The sequence below is a fragment of the Argopecten irradians genome, chromosome 1 (assembly GCF_041381155.1).
Source record: "Argopecten irradians isolate NY chromosome 1, Ai_NY, whole genome shotgun sequence".
NCBI lineage: Eukaryota > Metazoa > Mollusca > Bivalvia > Pectinida > Pectinidae > Argopecten > Argopecten irradians.
In genome coordinates, this window is record NC_091134.1 from 36,167,761 (window position 1) to 36,192,955 (window position 25,195).

At 36.3% G+C, this 25,195-nt stretch overlaps 1 protein-coding gene across 5 annotated transcripts in view; it reads right to left on the minus strand.

Annotated features, from left to right (window-relative positions):
* The window catches only part of LOC138326137 (uncharacterized), a 40,425-nt gene that overhangs the window by 14,898 nt on the left and 332 nt on the right, over nucleotides 1–25,195 (minus strand). For 2 of the 5 annotated variants that reach the window (XR_011208875.1, XM_069272270.1), the window contains exons 2-7: nucleotides 23,460–24,431; nucleotides 22,154–22,468; nucleotides 21,640–21,699; nucleotides 20,810–20,875; nucleotides 18,647–18,871; nucleotides 18,184–18,299 (exon numbers count right to left, since the gene is read on the minus strand). Coding sequence is in view for 4 of the 5 variants with exons in the window: in XM_069272270.1 (XP_069128371.1) it covers nucleotides 18,184–18,299; nucleotides 18,647–18,871; nucleotides 20,810–20,875; nucleotides 21,640–21,699; nucleotides 22,154–22,468; nucleotides 23,460–24,246 (1,569 nt within the window). In the remaining variant the exon portion in view is untranslated. Of the gene's footprint in view, nucleotides 1–125; nucleotides 186–639; nucleotides 979–1,939; nucleotides 2,744–18,183; nucleotides 18,300–18,646; nucleotides 18,872–20,809; nucleotides 20,876–21,639; nucleotides 21,700–22,153; nucleotides 22,488–23,459; nucleotides 24,432–25,195 lie in introns of those variants that run through there. The other 3 variants (XM_069272288.1, XM_069272278.1, XM_069272283.1) reach the window with 3 other exon arrangements.

Sequence of the window (25,195 nt, forward strand, 5' to 3'; positions counted from 1 at the left end):
CAGTGCCGAATACAGCAAATATATATATATTTGGCAGGTGTGTTCCGACAACATTTCAATGTTGGTTGCAAAATAAGATTCTTTATTTCTCTTGCAGTTTCCAGGCTCTTCCCTTAAATTATTACCTGTAACTGACTTGTCTGTTTCAGCATCCACGAGGATATTGTGATGGATAACTTCATTCTCTGAAAGTATAGAGAAACAACAAATACTAGTGTGATAAACCACTTCAAGTATAGAAAAACATGAAATATCTGTTATATTCAGGCAACTAGTACTTGATTTTTTATCTGTATCTTTTAGGAATTGATTAGCATAAGCTTTAAGCCTGTTTTCTAATTCCTAAATATTATATACGTTGTATGTATATATATCAATACATGAATAATACTGTTTAAACTAAGAATCAAAATATTAGTAATTATATTTCGTGTAAATAATTATTTGTAAAGTCTAAAATATGAATAATGGTTACAATTACAAATCAAAAGTTTTATTGGGAATAACAAGTGTGCATGTAACCATGAAACCTATCGCTAACTCGAATTACATTGGTATGAATGATTAACTATGAATAATTTATCAAGAAAGAAGAAGTCATTCAAGACAAGGTAAAATGATAATTTATACCGGTCATACCATTTTTTTCGCTGTCATAGACGTTGTTTCGGAGCAATCCCCCAAGTCGTTTGTGGATCACAACCTCGGGTCTGTTTATAACTAGAGGTGTCCAGCGCTTACTGTCCCAGCCTATCTCGTACAACTGTAGGAAGAGGTCGGCCCCACGAGTCGGACGGCGGGCGTTGATGTCTACTTCTTTGTTCTGAAGTCGAAGACAAAGCGTTGTCTTGCCAACATTCTCTGGTCCAACAAACACAACTCGTATGTGTCTATATTTCTCCTTTGGTCCAGAGAAAAGCTTCAAGTATTCATTTACCGACCAATCATATGCAGCTGAAAGAGTAACCATTTCCTATTCTAAATAACCCATTTAAGGGTCTGTCCTGGTGAGGTTTCTGTCTCGTTGAAGTCTCGTTTCATCATTAATTAAAGAGTTTTTGTGATTTTCATAAAAATACATTGTTCTAATTTATAGCAAGTTGCCTTATAGAATGTTAAAAGAAATGAACAATTTGGCGACTAAAAATGCGTTTCTTACACTTTGTAGATTTTTACATTTTATTGAAGATAAAGCTATTTGAATTTAAAGCGGTTAATGCTGGAAAATAACGCAATTTTGTAACGGGACAAAAATTAAGTACACCGACCCCTATTATGATAATGGTTTTTGAAGAAGTAACTTATTTCTTTTGAACAGCAAATTTTAGAAAGATTTAGTCATTAGAACTTTTTATGTGAAGCGTTTAATCGGTCAAAAATGTACAAAACAAGGTATATTGATCTTCAAAATTTAGGGGTTAGAGGTTCTGAACAAAGATAATTAATTGACTGTGCGATAATATATTTGTACATGTATTTTCTTAAAGAAAACATGGGTTTTGCCAATATTGCGAATAATCTTTCTTATCAGACAAATATTTTTTTTTTCAAATTATTGCTTTAGTTTGTCGTGTATATGCTCAAAACAGTGAAAATCTGGTAAAATAACAATTTACGTCAAATAGCTATCTTTGATTCATAATAGCTTAAAATCAAGCGCACCACCATATCATTTTTATTATATTTTAAACTTTGGTATGAATTTCTATTTCCAATACTCAATATTTGAAAAAAAGAGTCAGTCAACAGGAAAATTTTACTTTTCACCAGAGCAGACCCTTAACTTGTTTGCTAATGCTTGTGATTTTGTTGTTATTCTTGTTGCTGTTGTTTTGTTATTATTTGTTTGTTTTTTATACATGTAACATTAATTTGTACCATGATCAGATTGAACTAAAATTGGAGGATTATTTAACACAAATGCAATTACTGAACATACCTTCTCCTGTCAAACTTTGTACTTTTTTAAATGTGTTTGGTGACTTTTCATCATTTCTTGGGAATAGTTCTGATACATCTGGATGATTCCGACGCACTGAACGTTGTCTTGCGTTTATTCCATAGACGTCAGTTGCGTTGATATCGAGATCAAAATCGGAAGAATGTTCAAGTATATAATGTACTAGTGATTTGTGGCCACAATGCGCGGCGATCATGAGACAGTTGATGCCGTCCATATCAGTAACTTTAGGGTCAAATTTGAGATGTAACATATACTTAAACATTTCGATACTTCCGGAGTAACATGAATTCAGAAACAGGTCCATTCCATATTTCGAGGTTTTCCGTAACATTTCAGGATATGTGTTAACAAGATAGCGCGTAAGTTCAAGGTTGCCTCTGGCTGCTGTCAGCATCAGCACGTTGTCCAGGTCTTCGATCCGTTTATGTGGTGATAACCCTTTCCCCACTAAAAATTTAAACATATCCACATTTCCTGACACAGAACACAAGAAAAGTGGAGTTGCTTCATAATTATTGGTTAAAGTCAAGAGCTCTGGATACCTATATGTGAGGTATTTTACTATGGCCAATTGATTACCAACCACCGCCCAACCAAGTATGGACGTGTTTGTTTCGGCATCTTTGACCTCTGTGATACCCTTCACTTTTGCCAGTTGTCTCTCGAGGCCGGTAAGGTCACCCCTGTAGGCTGACAAAAGAATAGGGTATTGCTCCGGTATGCGCGTAATCCAGTCATAATTTTCTGTATATCATAGTACGGCATGACGACTGTCTGTACCTGAAATGCAAAGAAAAATTATATGTAGTCTTCAAATAGACAAAAAAAACTATTAGAAATAATGATACTATTTCACAGGAGCTTAATCAAAATACAGAGCATTTTATTTTTTACGTCGATTATGTCCCTTGAAATATACCGTTTTTGTGTTTTAGTAGTAAGGCGAATCTTTAGGATGTGTAAGGTGAGTTGTTAAATAGAGAATACATGGTTCGTATCTTACAATACAAGGTTCATTTTGGCTTAGGAAAGCCGAGATGACCAGGCTTAATTTACCGAGTCATCTCGGCTTTCCGTGTTGGACACCAAAACTAAAACTTGTATTGTAAGATACTAACCGTGAATTTCTGTTAGTTATTCTGCAACTATTAAGCAAAATGCATGCTATTTAGAATACTTGGTTTTTGCTCGAAGCGAGACGATTCTTTGGTGTGCAGGAAGATTCATTCACTAAACCGAATGAGAGTGTACTACTTTTTAACAGTGGGAAATATATAAGCGCCTTCGCAAACAGTTCCAGTGATTCTGTTTATTTTGTAATATCACTGAACTTAAAAAATTACCCAGTGATTACACATCAAAGAATTATTTTACAAATCATACCTTTGCTATGAGCCAATAAATTGACGACACCGCCATACTAGAGACGTATTCCGTTGAATGTGACGTCACATTTTAGCGGGACTAAATGACGTTTTATTCACTGGAAGGTTTAAGTTCAGGGTCAGATGTGGAACAAAGTCACGTGATCGTATTGACGGATAAAGCATTTCGTTTTGACGGATAAAGCACAGGTTTATCCGGCAGTAGTTATCCTTCAGTATGTGTTGCATCAATTGTGACGTCAATCGATGGCAACGGACGTGATTGTCCTGAGCTCCGTAAACTAATGAAGACCAATATTACAGATTTACGCTATAAAACAGAGATAGAATCCAGCCAAACTTGTCAGAGACGTGCCAAAAGGCACTAACGTGCTACAACCCCAAAATATTGGAAGAAATGGAAACTGGAAACCTGTTGAAAAAGTCAAACATCAACATGCCACAAACCAGGACGGGAGTTCCGTGATGCCAAACAAAACAAAATGATAGAGACCAAACAACGGTCCGTGCGACCAGGTCTACAAGCAAGTCTGAGAATAAAACCTCCCGGAAACCCGTTCCCTTCTACCGTGGGATGGAGACTGTTGCAAACTTTGCTCAGTAATACCGGATTCCAATACAAAGGTACTGAAATGTCGGAGATTGTAGTCATCAATTACTGCATCAAATGTGTCAACAAAAATGACAACGAGAGCATGCCGTATTAAGTAACTCTGTGGACTCTGTGTAACTCTGTGCCTTTGCCACAGTAGAGAAAAAAACCTCCAGACAGAAATACAAAATTGAACAGAAGTGTTGCAGAATTAAGAGAAATGTTTGAGGAAAGAATCAAATCGCTGGAGGCAAGAGTTCATTATAATTATGTGTAGTGAAGAACATATTAAGGAAAATGATAAGACACGAGTAAAGAAAAGTGAAGAAGAAAGCGAACAGCACGAAACTAAGAAAAATGGAAAGGAGGCCACTACCCATCAAAAACTGGAGTTGTTATCACGGAAATCAATGAGAGAAAAACCAGGAGAAGCAAACATCATTTGTCTTTCGGAATTAAGGAGCAATCCGGTGCAGACGGGTCCCGCGAGAAAAGCAGCGGATGAGAAGGAAATACGGGAGATGCTCAAAACATGCAAAGTTTATTTATGAGGACAATGTAGCTAAAGTTATAAGACTTGGCAAATTTGATGAAACAAATGTGAAATCGAGGCCGCTGTTGGTTTCTTTTGTATCCTCCTCCGAAAGAAATCACTCTTCAGACCTTATATCTGAATTGAAAAACAGCGATAAATACAAAGAAATTCGTATCAGTAACGACCTCACAAAACAAGAAAGGGAAAGCGGAAACCGCTCTTAGAAATGAGGCGAAGGAAAGGAAAAGAAAGAATCGGGGGAATTCATGCATCGGGTACGGGGGACCGCAGTGGAACAGGAAAATCGTCCGCCTGGCAGTAAAAGAAAAGATTAATGAATGTCGAAAAAATTCCGATGTATGTTTACAAATGCAGATACTCTCACCAACAAAATCGAGGAACTTAAATCTTTAATAAATCATGAAAAGTTAGATATCATAGGAGTTGTCGAGGCTTTTCCCTAAAAATTCCAGATACCAAATAAAACAAGTCTGAGTTGAATATTGATGGATTTGAAGCTTTTTTCCCGGAGAGATGGAGCACAAAAATGGATCGAGAGGAATTATCATATACACGGCACACAAACTAGGAGCCACGGAAATATCAATCAACAAAAACATTTAATGAACAATTATGGGTAAAAATAAATCTTGATAATGGAAACATATTAACTATTTTGGGTGCCTGTACAGGAGTCCCAAACAGCGAGGATTGAAAACAACAGAGATTTGTGCGCGCTACTTACCAAATTATAGTAGAGATGAAAACATCACATTTGCTAATAATGGGAGAACTTTAATTTGAAATATATCAATTGGGATCAGTTGACTATCATCTAGAAAAGCAAAACATTTTGGAATATCAATTCATTGAATCAATCAAAGACGCGTTTTTTTTTCAACATATAAGGAATCCAACGAGAATCAGAGCAAATAATGAACCCAGTATTTTAGACCTAATATTCATAAACGAACAAGATATTGATTAGTAACATTGCAATAAAAAGCGGATTAGGAAAGAGCGATCATGGTACTATATTTTTAGAACTGAAACTGTACAAAAACTTATAACATTAGCAAAACAGTTAAGTATAACTACAACAAGGGCGATTACAAACAAATAAGGACAGATCTATCGATAGATTGGAAGGAAATATTACAGCGCGCACTGGACACTAAATCAAAATACGAATTATTTCAGAAGATTGTAAAATCCACTATTGATATGAAATATACCAAAGAACATTCAAGAAACGAAGAAAAGGCAAAATCCTCTCGACAATCAAACTGTACAGGCTATAAAACGGAAACATAGGAGCTGGCAGAGATATCTTGAAACCAGGGAAGTGCGGAAATATAACGAATACGTGAAAGCAAGAAACAAAGTTAAAACATTAGAAAGGAAATTTAAAAGTGTTTAGAAAAGGATATCGCTAAAGATGTCAAGACGAACCCGAAAAAGTTTTGGAGATATGCAAATTCAAAACTAAATCGAAATCCGGAATCACAGAGCTGCACATTAAATGTGGAAACAAACTGACCATCGCCCACTCTGATCAAGATAAAGCAAACGCATTAGCGGACTATTTTTCAAGTGTTTTCACCGTAGAACCACAAGAATATGTTTGTGACGTCACATGGTAACAGACGCCATTGTCCTGGTCTCCGGTAAGTCGGAGGCTTTTTTTTTCACTTATTATAAGTTAATCAACGGTCAATCGCTGTGAAAGTCGGCACGAGAGAGACATAAGACAAGCTCCGACAAGGCGGGTGGTTTCGGGACCCATCCCCCGCAGGGGAAGAAGAACATTTCACCACTTCCGTCATGGGATCTAAGGAGGTCGCATCATCGTTAAGCGACAAGAAGAGTGATTCGCGTTCCGGGAGACAAAAAGGGAACAGACGCAGTTCAAATCCATTTGTTTCGGACATCTGGATCTGTAAACTATGCACAAAATCGGATAAGGGAAATCCCGACGCAAAAGGTGCTCGAGTGTGAGCGGTGCAAAGATCGTTTTTGCATCGCTTGTTTACGGAAGGACGATAAGGAGTACGAGTTTCTTAACAACACGGACAGTATGTGGTTTCTGTACGCCATGCAGTGTATCGGTAAGGAAAAATCTCCACACAGAACCTATTGTGGAAAATAAATGTGCGGAGATCTTGGCCGCGTACGTTGACAGGATCGTCAAGCTCGAAAATGACATCAAGTCCATGTGTGGGGCCGAGGAGGTCAGATCTATCATCCAAGAAGAACTGGAAAAAAACGGTCTGTAAGTCATCCAAAAGATACACCAAAATTCAAAGAAACTACATCTAGATCTACTGTTTTATCGGAAATCAAACGATAAGGAAACGCAGAGAAAAAAAACCTTATAGTTTTCGGGATCGACGAAAAAAAAGGATAACGAGGAAACGAAGCAGGGCGGATGAAGAAACAGTTAAAAAGCTACTGCAAACGTGCAAAGTGTCACCTGAAGGAATAAGTAACATTTCTAATGATTATCAGGCTCGGCAAAAAGCAAGACGAGAAATCACGACCCATCTTAATCAGCTTTCGGCAGCAATTCCGATAAAGCTGAGTTTTTCAAAAACACATCCGAAAACCTACAAAAATAGTGATTTCTATTCGAATTAGTAATGATTTGACGAAAGCAGAAAGAGAGGGGAAGAGGCAGGTTTAAGAGCAGAAGTAAAAGCACAGAAACGAACAAGAAAATTCGGGTTTTGTTTACCGCGTGAGAGGGCCCCCTTGGAACCGGAAAATCATGAAAATCAAAACGAAAACTCAGGTCAAACCCTAAAACGGAAAAATCTGACTCTGTTTTTTACCCACCAATGCAGACAGTCTGTTAAACAAAATGGGTGAGTTAAAACTGAGGATTCAAGAGAAAAAAACGAGTATAGATGTAAAGGTATAACTGAAATCTACCCTAAAGAATTATAGATTTTCTACCTACTAAAGGCAGAACTGAACATCCCGGGATATGAACTTTTTATCAATGAACACGACCCAAACCGACGCCGCGCGGAATAGGCATTTACATCAAGGAAGGCCTCTAACCAGTGGAAGTTAACGTTAAAAACAACCTTTAAAGAGAGTGTCTGGGTAAAACTAAAATCATCAGATATGGGAAAAGTGTCCTTGAATTGGCTGTGTCTATAGAAGTCCAAATTCAGAGAAGGAAAACAATGATGAACTCCATAAATTTAATAACCACTGTTTCGACAGATAAAGTGTTTTCGCGATTGCTAATTTTTCGGTGACTTCAATTTATCCTAATATAGACTGGAACACATGGGATTTCACGGGGAGATACACGTGGAGAAAATTTTATAGAACTTCTGAGAGATAATTTCCTCTATCAAACATTCAACTGAATGTACGCGAGTTCGAACGGGAAAACGAGGCGAATATCGATCCTCGACTTGATTTTGAGTAGCGATGAAGAATCAGTGAATGATATTAGTTACAATAGCCCTATAGGCAAACAGTGATTCATCTTCTTCTATATATTTGAATACGTGTTTCGTAAAGGAGAACATACAAATTTTTTTTCAGACAGGTTACAATTACCGTAAAGGAAAACTACAATAATATGAAACGGGATCTGCAGGACATAAACTGGATTGAAAACTTTGTCCGATCTAAATACTGAAGAGGCCTATGATACGTTTTTCTAAAGATATTCAACGCGTTTGCGGAAAAACATATCCCACAAAAGAGAAAAATTATGGAGCGCACACTAAAAACGGCGTAGCCTTAAGCGGAGATCTTCGGAAAAAAAAAAAAAAAAAAATCAATAAGAAACATCGTGCATTGGGACGAGATTTATAGAAAACTAAATCACAAAGATAGATATAAGGGAGTATATGCTTAACGCAGAAATCAGGTCAAAATGGGAAACTCCGAAGGGGCAAAGAAAAGAAATGGAAAAAGAAATTGCACTTAGTGCGAAATACCAACCCAAACGGTTCTGGAAAAACATAAACTCTAAAAAGGAAAGTAAGGTCTGGAATTTCAAACCTCAGAGGTTTAAAAAAACGGGGGGGGGACCCTTCCGAAATGGCAAAAAGAGTGATTTCAGATAAAAGCCAGAGGTATTGGTAAAATTTCTTCACGAGTGTATTTACCAAAGAGCCACCGGGAGAACTACCCCCGTTTCCAGCGAGAGCAATTAATAACGTATTCGAAGAGAAATCAATTAACGAAGATCTAGTGAAAGAAATTATTTTCCAATTTTTTTGGATGATAGCAAATCACCTGGGGGGACCGGACGCGATGCACCCTACAGCCCTGAAAGAACTTCGTGATGTTTTGTGTTACCCCATTTCTATAATTTTCAATAAGTCCCTTTCGGAAGGGCAAACTTTGCCACAATCATGGAAGGATGCGAACATTACGGGAATTTACAAAAAAAAGTTCAAAATCAGATCCTGGAAATTACCGTCCCGTTAGTCTAACTAAATATAATCGTTAAAAACAATGGAAAAACTTATACGCGATGACATAGTCAAGCATATGCAAGTGAACAACTTATTTTGGCAGCAATCAATTTGGGTTCTCCCTGGAAGATCAACAACACTTCAAATGTTAATCGTTCTGGATGAGGGTGGGGGGGACACGTATGTTGGGATTCAGGAGGAGAAATTGATGTTTATTTACATTGGACTGTTCATGAAAGGCCTATCGATAAAGTCTCTCATCGTCGGCTTGATACACAAATTGTTACAAATATGGAATCGGCATGAAACTGTTAAATGGGATAGAAAATTTCCTAAAACGATAGACAATCAAAAAGTGGTTGTGAACGGAAAAATAAACACATCAAAAAATTACAGACTGTTCTTAAGCGGAATTCCCCCAAGGCAAGTGTTTTAGGTCCTAATATTATTTTGTTTATTTAATAAATTATATGGGGGGGGACATGGGCCGGAGGAATGTCCCACAATAATTCGTGGTCACCTTATATTCGCTGACAGATACAAAATTTATTACCCGAGGGAAAGATGAGCAACCACGGGACGAGGGGATTCAGGAAATCTTGGCAAAAAAAAGTTTTAAAATAATTCTCCAAAAAATGGTGAGATGATGGGGCGTTACTATAAAGTTTCCATCGAAAAACAAACAAAATGTAAAGGGTACTTTCAGGGGTCAAGTGGGAATCACCTAAAAAAAAAAAACAAATAGGATACAAACACAACAATATTCGACTTCGCAAAACCAAAATGGGCGGAAAACGTGGTTTCAGAGAAAAAAATTTCCCACCAAAACTAGGGGAAAGGATTTTTAGGGGGGGTCCCCCCCACTGGTGGGGACCCACTAATTTTTGGGGGACTTCCGAAACTCCACATCCAAAAATTTTCCAATTAAAACAAAAGGCTAAATCTTGATCTTCGGAAAATTCATGTAAAGAAAGATGGGCATTCACTTTATTTTTATGGGGGGATGAAATAAAAAACCGATGTTCAAAGGCCATATTATTTCCAAGGGCCCGCTTTTCGTCTTGTGAGGGACAGGCATCTGAAGTAAGCGGTGCCCGTGGATGGGGGTAGGGCCCATTACAAAAAATAAAATTTTGGGGATAATCCAAGGACGCTGGAAAGGAATGTTAACAAAAAAGAAAGAAAGCTTATCAAAAACTTTCTACCCGGGGGGGGGGGCTAAGGGATCCTCACCCTTACGAAAAAGGGAAGGTTAGATTAAAAAAACTGGGGAAATATACCAAACAACTAATTAAATATATCATACATCGGAGGGTTTTTCGGAGGAGTGATTCAAAATAAAAAAAAAAACCGTTTTTCAAAAATTAGTAAAAATAAAAAAGGGAAATATAAGGGTGTGATGGAAAAAAAAAAGTTTTCCACTTTCGAGGCTGTGTTGTGTTGTATAAAAAAACGGAAAAGGAATCAAACTCGGAGGCATAAATTTTTAAGTTGTAATAAACTAAAACGTTGCTGTACTGAAAACTGAGGGGAGAAATTCGTTTTACCTTCATAAGAGTTAGTTGGATTTTTTGGGAACAATTTACCAAGGAAAAATTTGTTCGGTTGGAAACGCTGGAAAAAAACCAACAAAAAAAGGGGTGAAACTTTTTCGGAAAATTTTCTCTTAAAAAAACCACTTTAAAACGGACATAAATAAATTAATAAATAAAATTTATTGCATATGAATTGTAATATCTATGAGCTAAAACCAAAATATTACCGTTATTCATTGGGGACATAAATTGTAAAAAATGTATATTTTTTTGATGTTTTTTATTTTTTGATATGGGGGACATTAGGGGAGTGCGCTTTTTAGGGGGCCTAACGGTTCCATTAAACTTTTCAATTTAAATTTTCAATTAAATTTCAAGTATATTATTCCCGTTTTGAAAAAGAAAATAAAAAATAAATATAAGAATAATTAATAAATACTAGGCAATAAGGGGAAAATTTCCATTTATAACAACACTGGATATTTCAGAAATAATCTGGAAGTAATTTAAAATAAAATTTTTTGAAGGTCATTTAAAATCAAAACCCAAAATCACCAGAGGGCCGATAATTATTCACCGTAAAAGTACTAAAAATGAAAACAGGGTTTGGGGGGACATTTTTTTATACTTGAAGGGGACTCCTTTGTGTGAAAAATTAATACAACTGGTCACAGAAAATACGTTAAGAAAAACTCCACAAATTTTTAAACTTGGAAGGGGGAAAAAGGTCAGATACTTGGGGCGTGATCCACCAAAAAAATGGAGACAAGAAGAAATCCCAGGAAAAATTTAAACAGGGCCAGATAGTTTAAGAAACAGGTGTTGGTTTGTTTAAAAAAAAAAAAAAAAACTATGGGGAAAAAAAAAATGTTGAGAAAAAAAAAAAAAAGGGAAATTAATGGGATTCCATTCTAGAGAAGAAAAAACTTCCTTAAGTTAAAAACCAGGCCAAATATGGAATTTTTTCATTCAAGGGGAAGATTCATAACTTATTTTATGACCAGGTTAACTTAACAGTTTAATTTGATTAAAAACGAGAGACAGGAAGTTATTTTCGACCAAGGGAGGAAATCCAAATCCCAAAAAACCTATATTCTAGTGGGGAAACTTTCCATATATGAAAAAAAAGGCCTTCGACAACGTCACACTTTTACGCGCAAATTCGGCAAAATTAAAAAATTATGTTAAGGGGGGGATTATCAACCTGAAAAATCCATTTTTCATGATTGGGGGGTTGAAGTTTTTTTAAAAAACTTAACCGGGAAAACAGGCAAGTATCGGTTAAAACGGAGGGAAATAAACTCTCAAAAAGGGGAGATGGAGGTGGGGACAAGTGGTTTAATTCCCCCAGGGGGGGGAAAGTGTTTTTTAGGGGGACGGACTCTGGGTTTTGTTATATTTAATATTAAATGACCCTTCCAGAAAAAAAAATAATTAAATTCAGGGCAACCTTGACTTTGTTTGGCATGATGATTTTACTTTAAAAAAAAACCTTTATTAAAAAAATTTTTACAAAAAACTGAAAACCCAACAAAAAAGAACCTACCAGGGGGAATTTTGGATTCATTAATCAACACCAAAAAAATTTTGGGTTGTAACGGAATGGCTTTTTAAAAATTTTTCATCTTGATAAAAAATTGTAAGGTTTTGCTTAATTCTAGGGAAGGGGTGGAACCTACTTTTAAAAAAAACGGCCTAACAATTATATTAAAGGGGTGGGGGACAACTTTGGAAAGGGGAAGCATATTTTTACAGGTATCAATTTTGAGGGAGGGGACTTTAGACAAGAAAATAAAGGATCCTTGGGATAAAAAACAAACAGGACCAAAAAAAACAGGGCCTAAAGCATTTTTTCAGTGGGAAAAAACAAATTCATGGATGCCGTCCAATTAAAAGCAAAAACATGGGGAATTAAAATGGGAAAAAAAAAAAAAAAAAAGAAAAAAAAAAAATAAACTTATTCGGAAAGAAAACATATTAATTTATTTTTAGGATAAATCAAAAACAAATTCCTGTTTTATTTATATAAAAAAGCCAACTTGTCAAGGGGAACCCCCCAATTTGGGAATTATGGAGCCCCTGCAAATAATGGGTAAAAACCCGTACTTACAAAACAACAAAAGTAAAAAAAACCGGGAGGATGAGAAAATGTTACAAAGAAGGGAAGCAAACAAAAAAAAAAAACAAAATTTTTTATCCGGAATGGAAAGATTTAAAAAACCTATTGGAAACAAAAAAAAAAAAAAAAAAACAGGGGGGGGGGGGGTGGCTGGAGGAATCTGAAAAAAAAGGTTTAACCTACACGAAAAACCACAGGAAGGGGCTTAGGGAGGAGGGGGGGGGGGGGGGGAACAGATTCCCCAAGAACATTATAAAATCTGATTACAGGGGATGTTATTTGGATTGAGAGAAGTCCGTCGTTAGAAGAGGATTTTTTTATTCAATTTAAAAAAAAAACATCAAAAGGGAAACTCTAGGGGACCCCACTCTTTTGGGGGGAACATTTGGTTTAAACCGGGGGGGGGGGACGAAAGGTCGTCTTAAATATGAAGAAAGAATTAATTTCAAGGAAGGGCGGTTTCAGCAAAATCACTGGAAATCTCTCTTTCCGGAAGGCCGTGTTTTTACCGTTACCGTTTTTCACCAAATCATAAAAACATTTGGGGTGGAATCTTCGCTTGGAAAATGCCATTGGGGGGGGCAAAAGCCCGGAAATGCTTACTTTAATCAAGAGAATTAGGTTTAATAACTGAAAACTAATTTACACCACGATCCTCACGCCCAAAATGCGAAAATGAATAAAAACTATAATGATGTTTCCTTACCGTCCCAACTCGATTTTGATTGTTAAAAAAAACACAGTCGGAGTGGAAAAAACTTGTTCTTTCTGTAAAACCGTTGGTAAAAGCGGATAAAAAAACGCTAAAACCCACTCAACCGGGGAACACAACAAAAAAACGTGGGGTTATTTATTATTAGACACGAGTTACTGTTCTCCCCAAAAATCCCCAGCAAGGTTAAATTTCCCCGGCGGGGGCGGCTTCTCGCTTTAACCAACATGCTATACCAAACACCAAATCGTTAAAAAATGTTTACAAATACCGGTTAAAAAATTTGTTTGTTTACTTTTAACACCCACCCAGTGTTTAACTTTTGGCCACCATGTATTTTTTTCTTATTTGGCTTTAAATTACTGAAAAAAAATTTTTACTATAGTAATATTTTTGCAGCATTCATGATTTTTAGGGTCAAAACCGGGGTTGTGTGGAAAAAACCAAACCGACTATAAGGTGGTAATTTCATAGACCAAAAAACAATTTTACCATATAAGAAATGCTTCTGATGTTGCCAAAAAGTCTGATGTTTGTCCATGTGTGTACCGACTATAAATGATAACTGAAAGCCTTACCTTAAATCTGATGTTGACCTGGTCCATGTGTGTACCGACTATAATGATAACTGACCTTACCTTAAACCTGATGTTGAACCTGGTCCATGTGTGTACCGACTATAATGATAACAGACCTTACCATTAAACCTGGTGTTGACCTGGTGTCCATGTGTGTGATACCGGACTATAATGATAAACTGACCTGATCCATGTGTGTACTGACTATAATGATAAGAAACCTTACCTTAAACCTGGTGTTGACCTGGTCCATGTGTGTACCGACTATAATGATAACTGACCTTACCTTAAATCTGATGTTGACCTGATCCATGTGTGTACCGACTATAATGATAACAAACCTTACCTTAAACCTGATGTTGACCTGGTCCATGTGTGTAAGGACTATAATGATAACTGACCTTACCTTAAATCTGATGTTGACCTGGTCCATGTGTGTAAGGACTATAATGATAACATGACCTTACATTAAACCTGAATGTTGACCTGGTCCATGTGTGTACCGACTATAATGATAACTGACCTTACCTTAAATCTGATGTTGACCTGGTCCATGTGTGTACCGACTATAATGATAACAAACCTTACATTAAATCTGCGTGTTGACCTTCCATGTGTGTACCGACTATAATGATAACTGACCTTTACCTTAAACTCTGATGTAGACCTGGTCCAATGTGTGTACCGACTATAATGATAACAGACCTTACCTTAAACCTGATGTTGACCTGGTCCATGTGTGTACCGACTATAATGATAACTGACCTTACCTTAAACCTGATGTTGACCTGGTCCATGTGTGTAACCGACTATAATGATAACAGTCAACCTTACATTAAATCTGATGTTGACCTGATCCATGTGTGTAAGGACTATAATGATAACAGGGACCTTACCTTTAACCTGGTGTTGACCATGTCCATGTGTGTACCGACTATAATGATAACTGACCTTACCTTAAATCTGATGTTGACCTGATCCATGTGTGGAAGGACTATAATGAAACAAACTTACATTAAATCTGGTGTTGACCTGGTCCATGTGTGTAAGGACTATAATGATAACTGACCTTACCTTAAACCTGGTGTTGACCATGTCCATGTGTGTACCGACTATAATGATAACAAACCTTACCTTAAACCTGATGTTGACCTGGTCCATGTGTGTACCGACTATAATGATAACTGACCTTACCTTTAACCCTGGTGTTGACCTGGTCCATGTGTGTACCGACTATAATGATAACAGGACTTAATGATGACCTGATCCATGTTGTGTACTGACTATAATCATAAGAAACCTTACCTTAAACCTGATGTTGACCTGGTCCATGTGTGTAAGGACTATAATGATAAACTGACCTTACCTTAAATCTGATGTTGACCTGGTCCATGTGTGTAAGGACTATAATGATAACAAACCTTACATTAAACCTGATGTTGACCTGGTCCATGTGTGTAAGGGACTATAATGATAACTGACCTTACCTTAAATCTGATGTTGACCTGGTCCATCTGTGTAAGGACTATAATGATAACAAACCTTACATTAAATCTAGTGTTGACCTGGGCCATGTGTGTACCGACTATAATGATAACTGACCTTACCTTAAATCTGATGTTGACCTGTTCAATGTTTGTAAGGACTATAATGATAACAAACCTTACATTAAATCTGTTGTTGACCTGGTCCATTTGTGTAAGGACTATAATGATAACTGACCTTACCTTAAACCTGGTGTTGACCTGGTCCATGTGTGTACCGACTATAATGATAACTGACCTTACCTTAAATCTGATGTTGATTGGTCCATGTGTGTAAGAACTATAATGTAACCATGGTGTTGTCCCATGTGTGTAACTATAATGATAACTGACCTTACCTTAAACCTGGTGTTGACCTGGTCCATGTGTGTACCGACTATAATGATAAACTGACCTTACCTTAAATCTGATGTTGACCTGTCCATGTGTGTACCGACTATAATGATAACTGACCTTACCTTAAATCTGATGTTTGACCTGGTCCATGTGTGTAAGGACTATAATGATAACAAACCTTACCATTAAACCTGGTGTTGACCTGGTGTCCATGTGTGTAAGGACTATAATGATAACTGAACCTTACCTTAAACCTGGTGTTGACCTGGTCCATGTGTGTACCGACTATAATGATAACTGGACCTTACCTTAAACCTGATGTTGACCTGGTCCATGTGTGTACCGACTATAATGATAACTGACCTTACCTTTAAATCTGATGTTGACCTGGTCCATGTGTGTACCGACTATAATGATAACTGGACCTTACCTTAAATCTGATGTTGACCTGGTCCATGTGTGTACCGACTATAATGATAACTGACCTTTACCTTAAATCTGATGTTGACCTGGTCCATGTGTGTGAGGACTATAATGATAACAAACCTTACATTAAATCTGGTGTTGACCTGGTCCATGTGTGTAAGGACTATAATGATAACTAACCTTACCTTAAACCTGGTGTTGACCTGTCCATGTGTGTACCGACTATAATGATAACATGACCTTACCTTAAACCTCTTGGTTGACCTGATCCATGGTGTGTACTGACTATAATGATAACAGACCTTAACCTTTAAACTGGATGTTGACCATGTCCATGTGTGTACCGACTATAATGATAACTGACCTTACCTTAAATCTGATGTTGACCTGGTCCATGTGTGTAAGGACTATAATGATAACAAACCTTACCTTAAACCTGATGTTGACCTGATCCATGTGTGTACCGACTATAATGATAACTGACCTTACCTTAAACCTGATGTTGACCTGGTCCATGTGTGTACCGACTATAATGATAACTGACCTTACCTTAAATCTGATGTTGACCTGGTCCATGTGTGTACCGACTATAATGATAACAGACCTTACCTTAAACCTGGTGTTGACCTGGTCCATGTGTGTACCGACTATAATGATAACAGACCTTACCTTAAACCTGGTGTTGACCTGGTCCATGTGTGTACCGACTATAATGATAACAGACCTTACCTTAAACCTGATGTTGACCTGGTCCATGTGTGTACCGACTATAATGATAACAGACCTTACCTTAAACCTGATGTTGACCTGGTCCATGTGTGTACCGACTATAATGATAACTGACCTTACCTTAAATCTGATGTTGACCTGGTCCATGTGTGTAAGGACTATAATGATAACAAACCTTACATTAAATCTGGTGTTGACCTGGTCCATGTGTGTAAGGACTATAATGATAACAGACCTTACCTTAAACCTGATGTTGACCTGGTCCATGTGTGTACCAACTATAATGATAACAGACCTTACCTGAAATCTGATCTTGACCTGGTCCATGTGTGTACTGATTATATAATGATAACAGACCTTACCTTAAACCTGATGTTGACCTGGTCCATATGTGTACCGACTATAATGGATAACTGACCTTACCTTAAACCTGATGTTGACCTGGTCCATGTGTGTACCGACTATAATGATAACTGATCTTACCTTAAACCTGATGTTGACCTGATCCATGTCTGTGTAACCGACTATAATGATGATAACAGACCTTACCTTAAACCTGATGTTGACCTGGTCCATGTGTGTACCGACTATAATGATAACTGACCTTACCTTAAATCTGATGTTGACCTGATCCATGTGTGTACCGACTATAATGATAACAGACCTTACCTTAAACCTGATATTGACCTGATCCATGTATGTACCGACTATAATGATAACAGGCCTTACGTGAAACCTGATGTTGACCTGGTCCATGTGTGTATACCGACTATAATGATAACAGGCCTTACCTTAAACCTGGTGTTGACCTGGTCCATGTATGTACCGACTATAATGATAACAAGCCTTACCTTAAATGTAATGTTGACCTGGTCCATGTGTGTACCGACTATAATGATAACAGGCCTTACCTTCAATGTAATGTTGACCTGGTCCATGTGTGTACCGACTATAATGATAACATGTGATACCTTAAACCTGATCTTGACCTGGTCCATGTGTGTACCGACTATAATGATAACATGTCATACCTTAAACCTGGTGTTGACCTGGTCCATGTGTGTACCGACTATAATGATAACTGACCTTACCTTAAACCTGATCTTGACCTGGTCCATGTGTGTACCGACTATAATGATAACATGTCATACCTTAAACCTGATGTTGACCTGATCCATGTGTGTACCGACTATAATGATAACTGACCTTAAACCTGATGTAGACCTGGTCCATGTGTGTACCGACTATAATGATAACAGACCTTACCTTAAACCTGATGTTGACCTGGTCCATGTGTGTACCGACTATTATAATTGGTGGATTGTGTGGACGTAGTTTACTAGGATTGTACGCACGCGAAGAGTAGGCTCCAATGCTACGGACCCAGTTTTTCAGTCGGACTGTTAGTGAAATAAATTGTTATCTACATTTTGTACATTAATATTGATATAGTTTAAGTAGTTTGATTTACTGCTTTATTCTACAGGTTTTGCACAAGGATTCGAAAACAAATCTTATGAAGCTTGAATTTTGTGCTAGTGACACTATTTGTTCTAAAATAAAAACAATGACTATATTTAATGTACTGTTTATATGTAAATATTTTATTTTCATTATTTATATCTATTCATTCGTTTTTCACATGCATTATTCCTACACAGCTTTTCATTCCTATACAGTTTATTTTTATACAGGTACTGTTTTAATCATACACATGTATATATCATATCCTTATATCTATACCCACCTAGCTGTAGATTATCCGTGAAGTAATCTATGGCCCTGAATGTGAGTATATAGACCCCGTGGGCACTGATAAACACCACGTTAGTAGCCTGAAAGGCCAGGTCCCCGCCCATATCCCACATCGACAGGAAGGCCAAGTCCTCCTTCTGTTTGTTTGACTGTTGGTAAACCTCCTCAGATTCATCCTCACAAGCTACCCAGGACATTTTGAGGCCTCTTTCCGTGTCTAAAATCATATGACACAATGAAATAGGAGATTTTTGCTTCTTGGATACTTTAATGGAAAATCTTAATTAAGGATGTACTCCTCTGAAAAGTCAAAATGTTCTTGTATTAAACTCATATGTCCGTGTGCTCGTTTTTGAGCTTTTGTCACTCAAAGATACCTAGTTGACAAAATACTGGATTTAATGGGAATTTTGCCGTTTTGGCCATATACACACGGGATTAAAGCCATAATTTCCTACTGAGTTGTTTGATATGTATGGATGCTTGTAGAATTTATTTTCCAGTAGTCGTCTTTAAAAATATACCAGTTTTGATTTATAAGACTAATATTTTTTCTCATAATAACAACATATGCTACCCCTACCCCTTAATTTTGAGCTGCAAAATGCACCGTTTTCAGCCATTTTTGCCGAATTTAACCCTTTATAGAAACAGTTCTGGTATTAAACTTTTGTAAATATTTTGCATATTAATAGGGATAGGGTTGTTCTTTCTAAATCAGGAAGAAAATGGGGGGTCTGTGTGCTTACTTTTTTGACCCATTTGAATATTTATTATTTTTCAGTAATTTAGAGTAAAAAATAAAAGTGCTCAAATTACCATTAAATGTAAAAATAGAGTGAAAAAAGTGTATCATTTCACATATTAATGCTCAATATTTTAATAATCACGTAAAGAACCTAGCTCTAGCTAAAAAAGCTGGCGCAGTGGTGATTTAAGTAAAAACAATTACAGTAAAAAATGGGTAAAACTGTGGCTCTACTCAAAGCGAAAAAGAAACAATTTCAAAATGGCCGCCAAATGGGTCATTTCTTAAAATCCCCGTATAAAAAATCTACTAAAAATAGAAATGTAATTTTTGCCAAAATTTGCAACTGACAACTTCCTACAGATATTGATAAATTGTATTTGAAAATCTCATAAATTCTTTGATCTATGTTGAAACGAGACTTCAACGGGACTGAAACCACAGAAGAATACAACCTTCAGTACAGTTTGGTCCAAATTTTATATGATTTGTTACAGAAAACATTATTTAATACATTTTGGCTCACTCACTTGCATTGTTTGGTATCGTGTCATTAAAGGCTACAATTAAGATTCTAGCTTTACTGTTAACAAAAAAATCTAGTTCATCAATTGATTCCGTTGAAATAATCTGTTGAAATCTCCTTTTTGCTTTTTGAAAAATTGTGTTAGCAATGAATCCGTTCAATATAAATATTGACATCATTGTTACAAAAATACGCTTTGAATGCTGATTCGATTGATTTGTCAGAGTTTTTTTTCCAAAGCAATACAAAACGGCAATGTATCCATTGTAATATCACGATACTGATTTGAAAAACAAATGTTATTGACCAGGAAATTAAACTTGCCGAAGGTCTTTTGGGTCTTGTAAGTTCCACTATGTGATGTTTTGGAAAACTCCGCGAGGATCCGAGGAGCAGAAAATAAGGATGTCAGGGAACAAGCATTTTACCATGGGGAACGCGCAACTAAAAGGCCATTGAAGCGTCGACAAGGGAGATATATGGAGAACTTCGTTATCATAGATGAAAAATATTGATTCCTCAGTTAAAACAAGAGCATTTTTTATTTTTTAATAGGTAAGAAAGTTTGCAAATATCATTTAACATTTTATACGAAATGAAGTTGTAGAACAGACAACTCTCAAACTCACATTTATGTAAGATATTTCAAGCTTTACAAGAGCGTTAAGTTCAATTTCAAATGGAAATACGTATACACAGATGGATGGCAGACAAATTGAAGGTCATTTTGGCCGGTGGGAGATAACATATAAGATATGAGTGGCAAATGTTTTTATCGCATTTGGTTCCGACCAGGAGATTTCAAAATGCATCAATGTACTATAGATGGAACTGAAATTTCAATGATTAAATGATAAAAATTACAAGACATGATAACTCACCGTTTACAGGCGATTTGGTAATGGCTTCAGTGTCAACTGTATGTGGTTCCCGTAGCGTCTGTTCTGCTGTAGATATAAATATAGTAAAAAATCATTGCCACTTCAATTTCACAATGAAACATTACCTTCTGACTATACATACAAAAACATCAATCATCATACAATCTGATTAGATAATGTATTTTATATCCACGCTGTTCCGGTAAACCAACAAATAAGATGTCATCGACGTCATCAATACCTGTGGTTAAATGGTTGCGTACGATTTCGGTAGCGACCTTAAATTTGACACCAAACGATACTGGCATGTCTTTATCTCTAAGCAAATGAAATTTTATGAAATTTATGAGAAAAATATCAAGTAGTGGTCTGTATGTATCTCTTCCTTCATAAAAAATTGGTTGTTCACAACGTCTTACCTTTACACTCGACACACACCATACAAATTGAGAATACATGGTCAGTGTCATAAAATATAAGTTGTATTTTGGCTAGCAACTTTTTTTTTCTGTCTGACCCGAGCCAAAAATACATAGTATATTTTAAGACACTGGCCATGTATACATTTTATCTTGCAACCTTCCTTCAAAACACAAACATTTTAGCTGTGGGATGTCATTACTATTGCAAATAATGTTTCGCCTCGGAAGTAAGTCAGTCGAATCGACACACGTGCAGCAATTCTAAAAAACAGTTGTTTTCCGTCAGTGCCGAATACAGCAAATATATATATATTTGGCAGGTGTGTTCCGACAACATTTCAATGTTGGTTGCAAAATAAGATTCTTTATTTCTCTTGCAGTTTCCAGGCTTTTCCCTTAAATTATTACCTGTAACTGACTTGTCTGTTTCAGCATCCACGAGGATATTGTGATGGATAACTTCATTCTCTGAAAGTATAGAGAAACAACAAATACTAGTGTGATAAACCACTTCAAGTATAGAAAAACATGAAATATCTGTTATATTCAGGCAACTAGTACTTGATTTTTTATCTGTATCTTTTAGGAATTGATTAGCATAAGCTTTAAGCCTGTTTTCTAATTCCTAAATATTATATACGTTGTATGTATATATATCAATACATGAATAATACTGTTTAAACTAAGAATCAAAATATTAGTAATTATATTTCGTGTAAATAATTATGTGTAAAGTCTAAAATATGAATAATGGTTACAATTACAAATCAAAAGTTTTATTGGGAATAACAAGTGTGCATGTAACCATGAAACCTATCGCTAACTCGAATTACATTGGTATGAATGATTAACTATGAATAATTTATCAAGAAAGAAGAAGTCATTCAAGACAAGGTAAAATGATAATTTATACCGGTCATACCATTTTTTTCGCTGTCATAGACGTTGTTTCGGAGCAATCCCCCAAGTCGTTTGTGGATCACAACCTCGGGTCTGTTTATAACTAGAGGTGTCCAGCGCTTACTGTCCCAGCCTATCTCGTACAACTGTAGGAAGAGGTCGGCCCCACGAGTCGGACGGCGGGCGTTGATGTCTACTTCTTTGTTCTGAAGTCGAAGACAAAGCGTTGTCTTGCCAACATTCTCTGGTCCAACAAACACAACTCGTATGTGTCTATATTTCTCCTTTGGTCCAGAGAAAAGCTTCAAGTATTCATTTACCGACCAATCATATGCAGCTGAAAGAGTAACCATTTCCTATTCTAAATAACCCATTTAAGGGTCTGTCCTGGTGAGGTTTCTGTCTCGTTGAAGTCTCGTTTCATCATTAATTAAAGAGTTTTTGTGATTTTCATAAAAATACATTGTTCTAATTTATAGCAAGTTGCCTTATAGAATGTTAAAAGAAATGAACAATTTGGCGACTAAAAATGCGTTTCTTACACTTTGTAGATTTTTACATTTTATTGAAGATAAAGCTATTTGAATTTAAAGCGGTTAATGCTGGAAAATAACGCAATTTTGTAACGGGACAAAAATTAAGTACACCGACCCCTATTATGATAATGGTTTTTGAAGAAGTAACTTATTTCTTTTGAACAGCAAATTTTAGAAAGATTTAGTCATTAGAACTTTTTATGTGAAGCGTTTAATCGGTCAAAAATGTACAAAACAAGGTATATTGATCTTCAAAATTTAGGGGTTAGAGGTTCTGAACAAAGATAATTAATTGACTGTGCGATAATATATTTGTACATGTATTTTCTTAAAGAAAACATGGGTTTTGTCAATATTGCGAATAATCTTTCTTATCATACAAATATTTTTTTTTTCAAATTATTGCTTTAGTTTGTCGTGTATATGCTCAAAACAGGGAAAATCTGGTAAAATAACAATTTACGTCAAATAGCTATCTTTGATTCATAATAGCTTAAAATCAAGCGCACCGCCATATTATTTTTATTACATTTTAAACTTTGGTATGAATTCCTATTTCCAATACTCAATATTTGAAAAAAGAGTTAGTCATCAGGAAAATTTTACTTTTCACCAGAGCAGACCCTTAACTTGTTTGTTGATGCTTGTGATTTTGTTGTTATTCTTGTTACTGTTGTTTTGTTATTATTTGTTTGTTTTTTATACAACATGTAACATTAATTTGTTTGTACCATGATCAGATTGAACTAAAATTGGAGGATTATTTAACACAAATGCAATTACTGAACATACCTTCTTCTGTCAAACTTTGTACTTTTTTAAATGTGTTTGCTGACTTTTCATCATTTCTTGGGAATAGTTCTGATACATCTAGATGATTCCGATGCATTGAACATTGTCTTGCGTTTATTCCATAGACGTCAGTTGCGTTGATATCAAGATCAAAATCGGAAGCATGTTCAAGTATATATTGTACTAGTGATTTGTGACCACACTCTGCTGCGATCATGAGACAGTTTATACCGTCATTATCAGAAACTTTAGGATCATACTTGAGTTGCAACATATATTCAAACATTTCAATACTTCCGGAGTAGCATGAATACAGAAACAGGTTCATTCCATGTTTTGAGGTTTTCCGTAACTGTTCGGGATATGTGTTGACAATGTAGCGCGTAAGTTCAAGGTTGCCTCTGGATGCTGTCAACATGAGAACGTTGTCTAGGAATGTTATCCGTTTATGTGGTGATAACCCTTTCCCTACTAAAAATTTAAACATATCCACATTTCCTGACACAGAACACAAGAAAAGTGGAGTTGCTTCATATTTATTGGTTAAAGTCAAGAGCTCTGGATACCTATCTGCGAGGTATTTTACAATGGCCAATTGATTACCAACCACCGCCCAACCAAGTATGGACGCGTTCGTGTTGACATCCTTGACCTCTGTAATGTCATTTACGTTCACCAGTTGTCGTTGGAGGCCGGTAAGATCACCACTATAGGCAGACCAGATAATAGGGTACCGCTCCCGTTTGCGGGTAATCCAATCATATTTCTGTATATTCATGTGAGGCATCGCAGACTGTTATCTACTAAATGGGAAATCAATGCGTAAATCACAAACACAATAAAGCATTATATGATTACTATAGAATGATAGTAGTTAGTTAGATGTTATTTCAATTCATTGGGTACCGGTTCCGCTCGCTGGCAACAGTCTTATTTCTCTATTGTTCAGTACAGCATAACGACTGCCTGTACCTGAAATGAGAAGAAAATATATGTAGTCTTCAAAAAGCTTAAAAGGGCGAATAGAATTAACGATGCTATATCACAGGAGCTTAATCAAAAGACAGAACAGGCTGATTTGGATTCTTGACATGGATTATGTCCCTTGGATTATACCTTGTGTTTTGCAGTAAGACGATTCTGTAAGATGTGATGTGTACGGGTCAGTGGTTAATGATATATAGCGTATCATCGACAGTGGAGATAAAGGGCCATTTTGTGTCCTCATCGTTAATTAGTAGTGCTGTCGGTACTTTGACTGGCTAGACAGATGGAATACTAATTGTTGATTTGTCTATAGGATGTAAATATATAACTATTAATTGTGTATGTAAATGAACATGATGTCATAAATATGGAGTTAGTGTGTCCAGTTCTCAGTGTCCCATGTTCTGATTTTATATATGTTGGATACGTAATGTAGAATATTAATACATGTATGCCCTATTTTGCTTCGTGGTTATGTAACAGAATTAGCCTCACTAAATTGTCCATTTAATGAAAGCTCCTTTTAATTGTGTGTGACAGCGTTTTTCTTGTGTTGTTTGTTTTATTTCTTGTTTGCTAGCTGATATCATATGCTGACAACGCTTTCGCAGAGATAAACTTTCAGTATAACATTATGGCTACGTTCTTTAAACAACTTCCTGTTAGAAGATATCTACAAACATCTCAAGGTTATATTTAAATACATGTATAAATAAGTTGGATACAACTACTCGAGGAAAACGTTACAA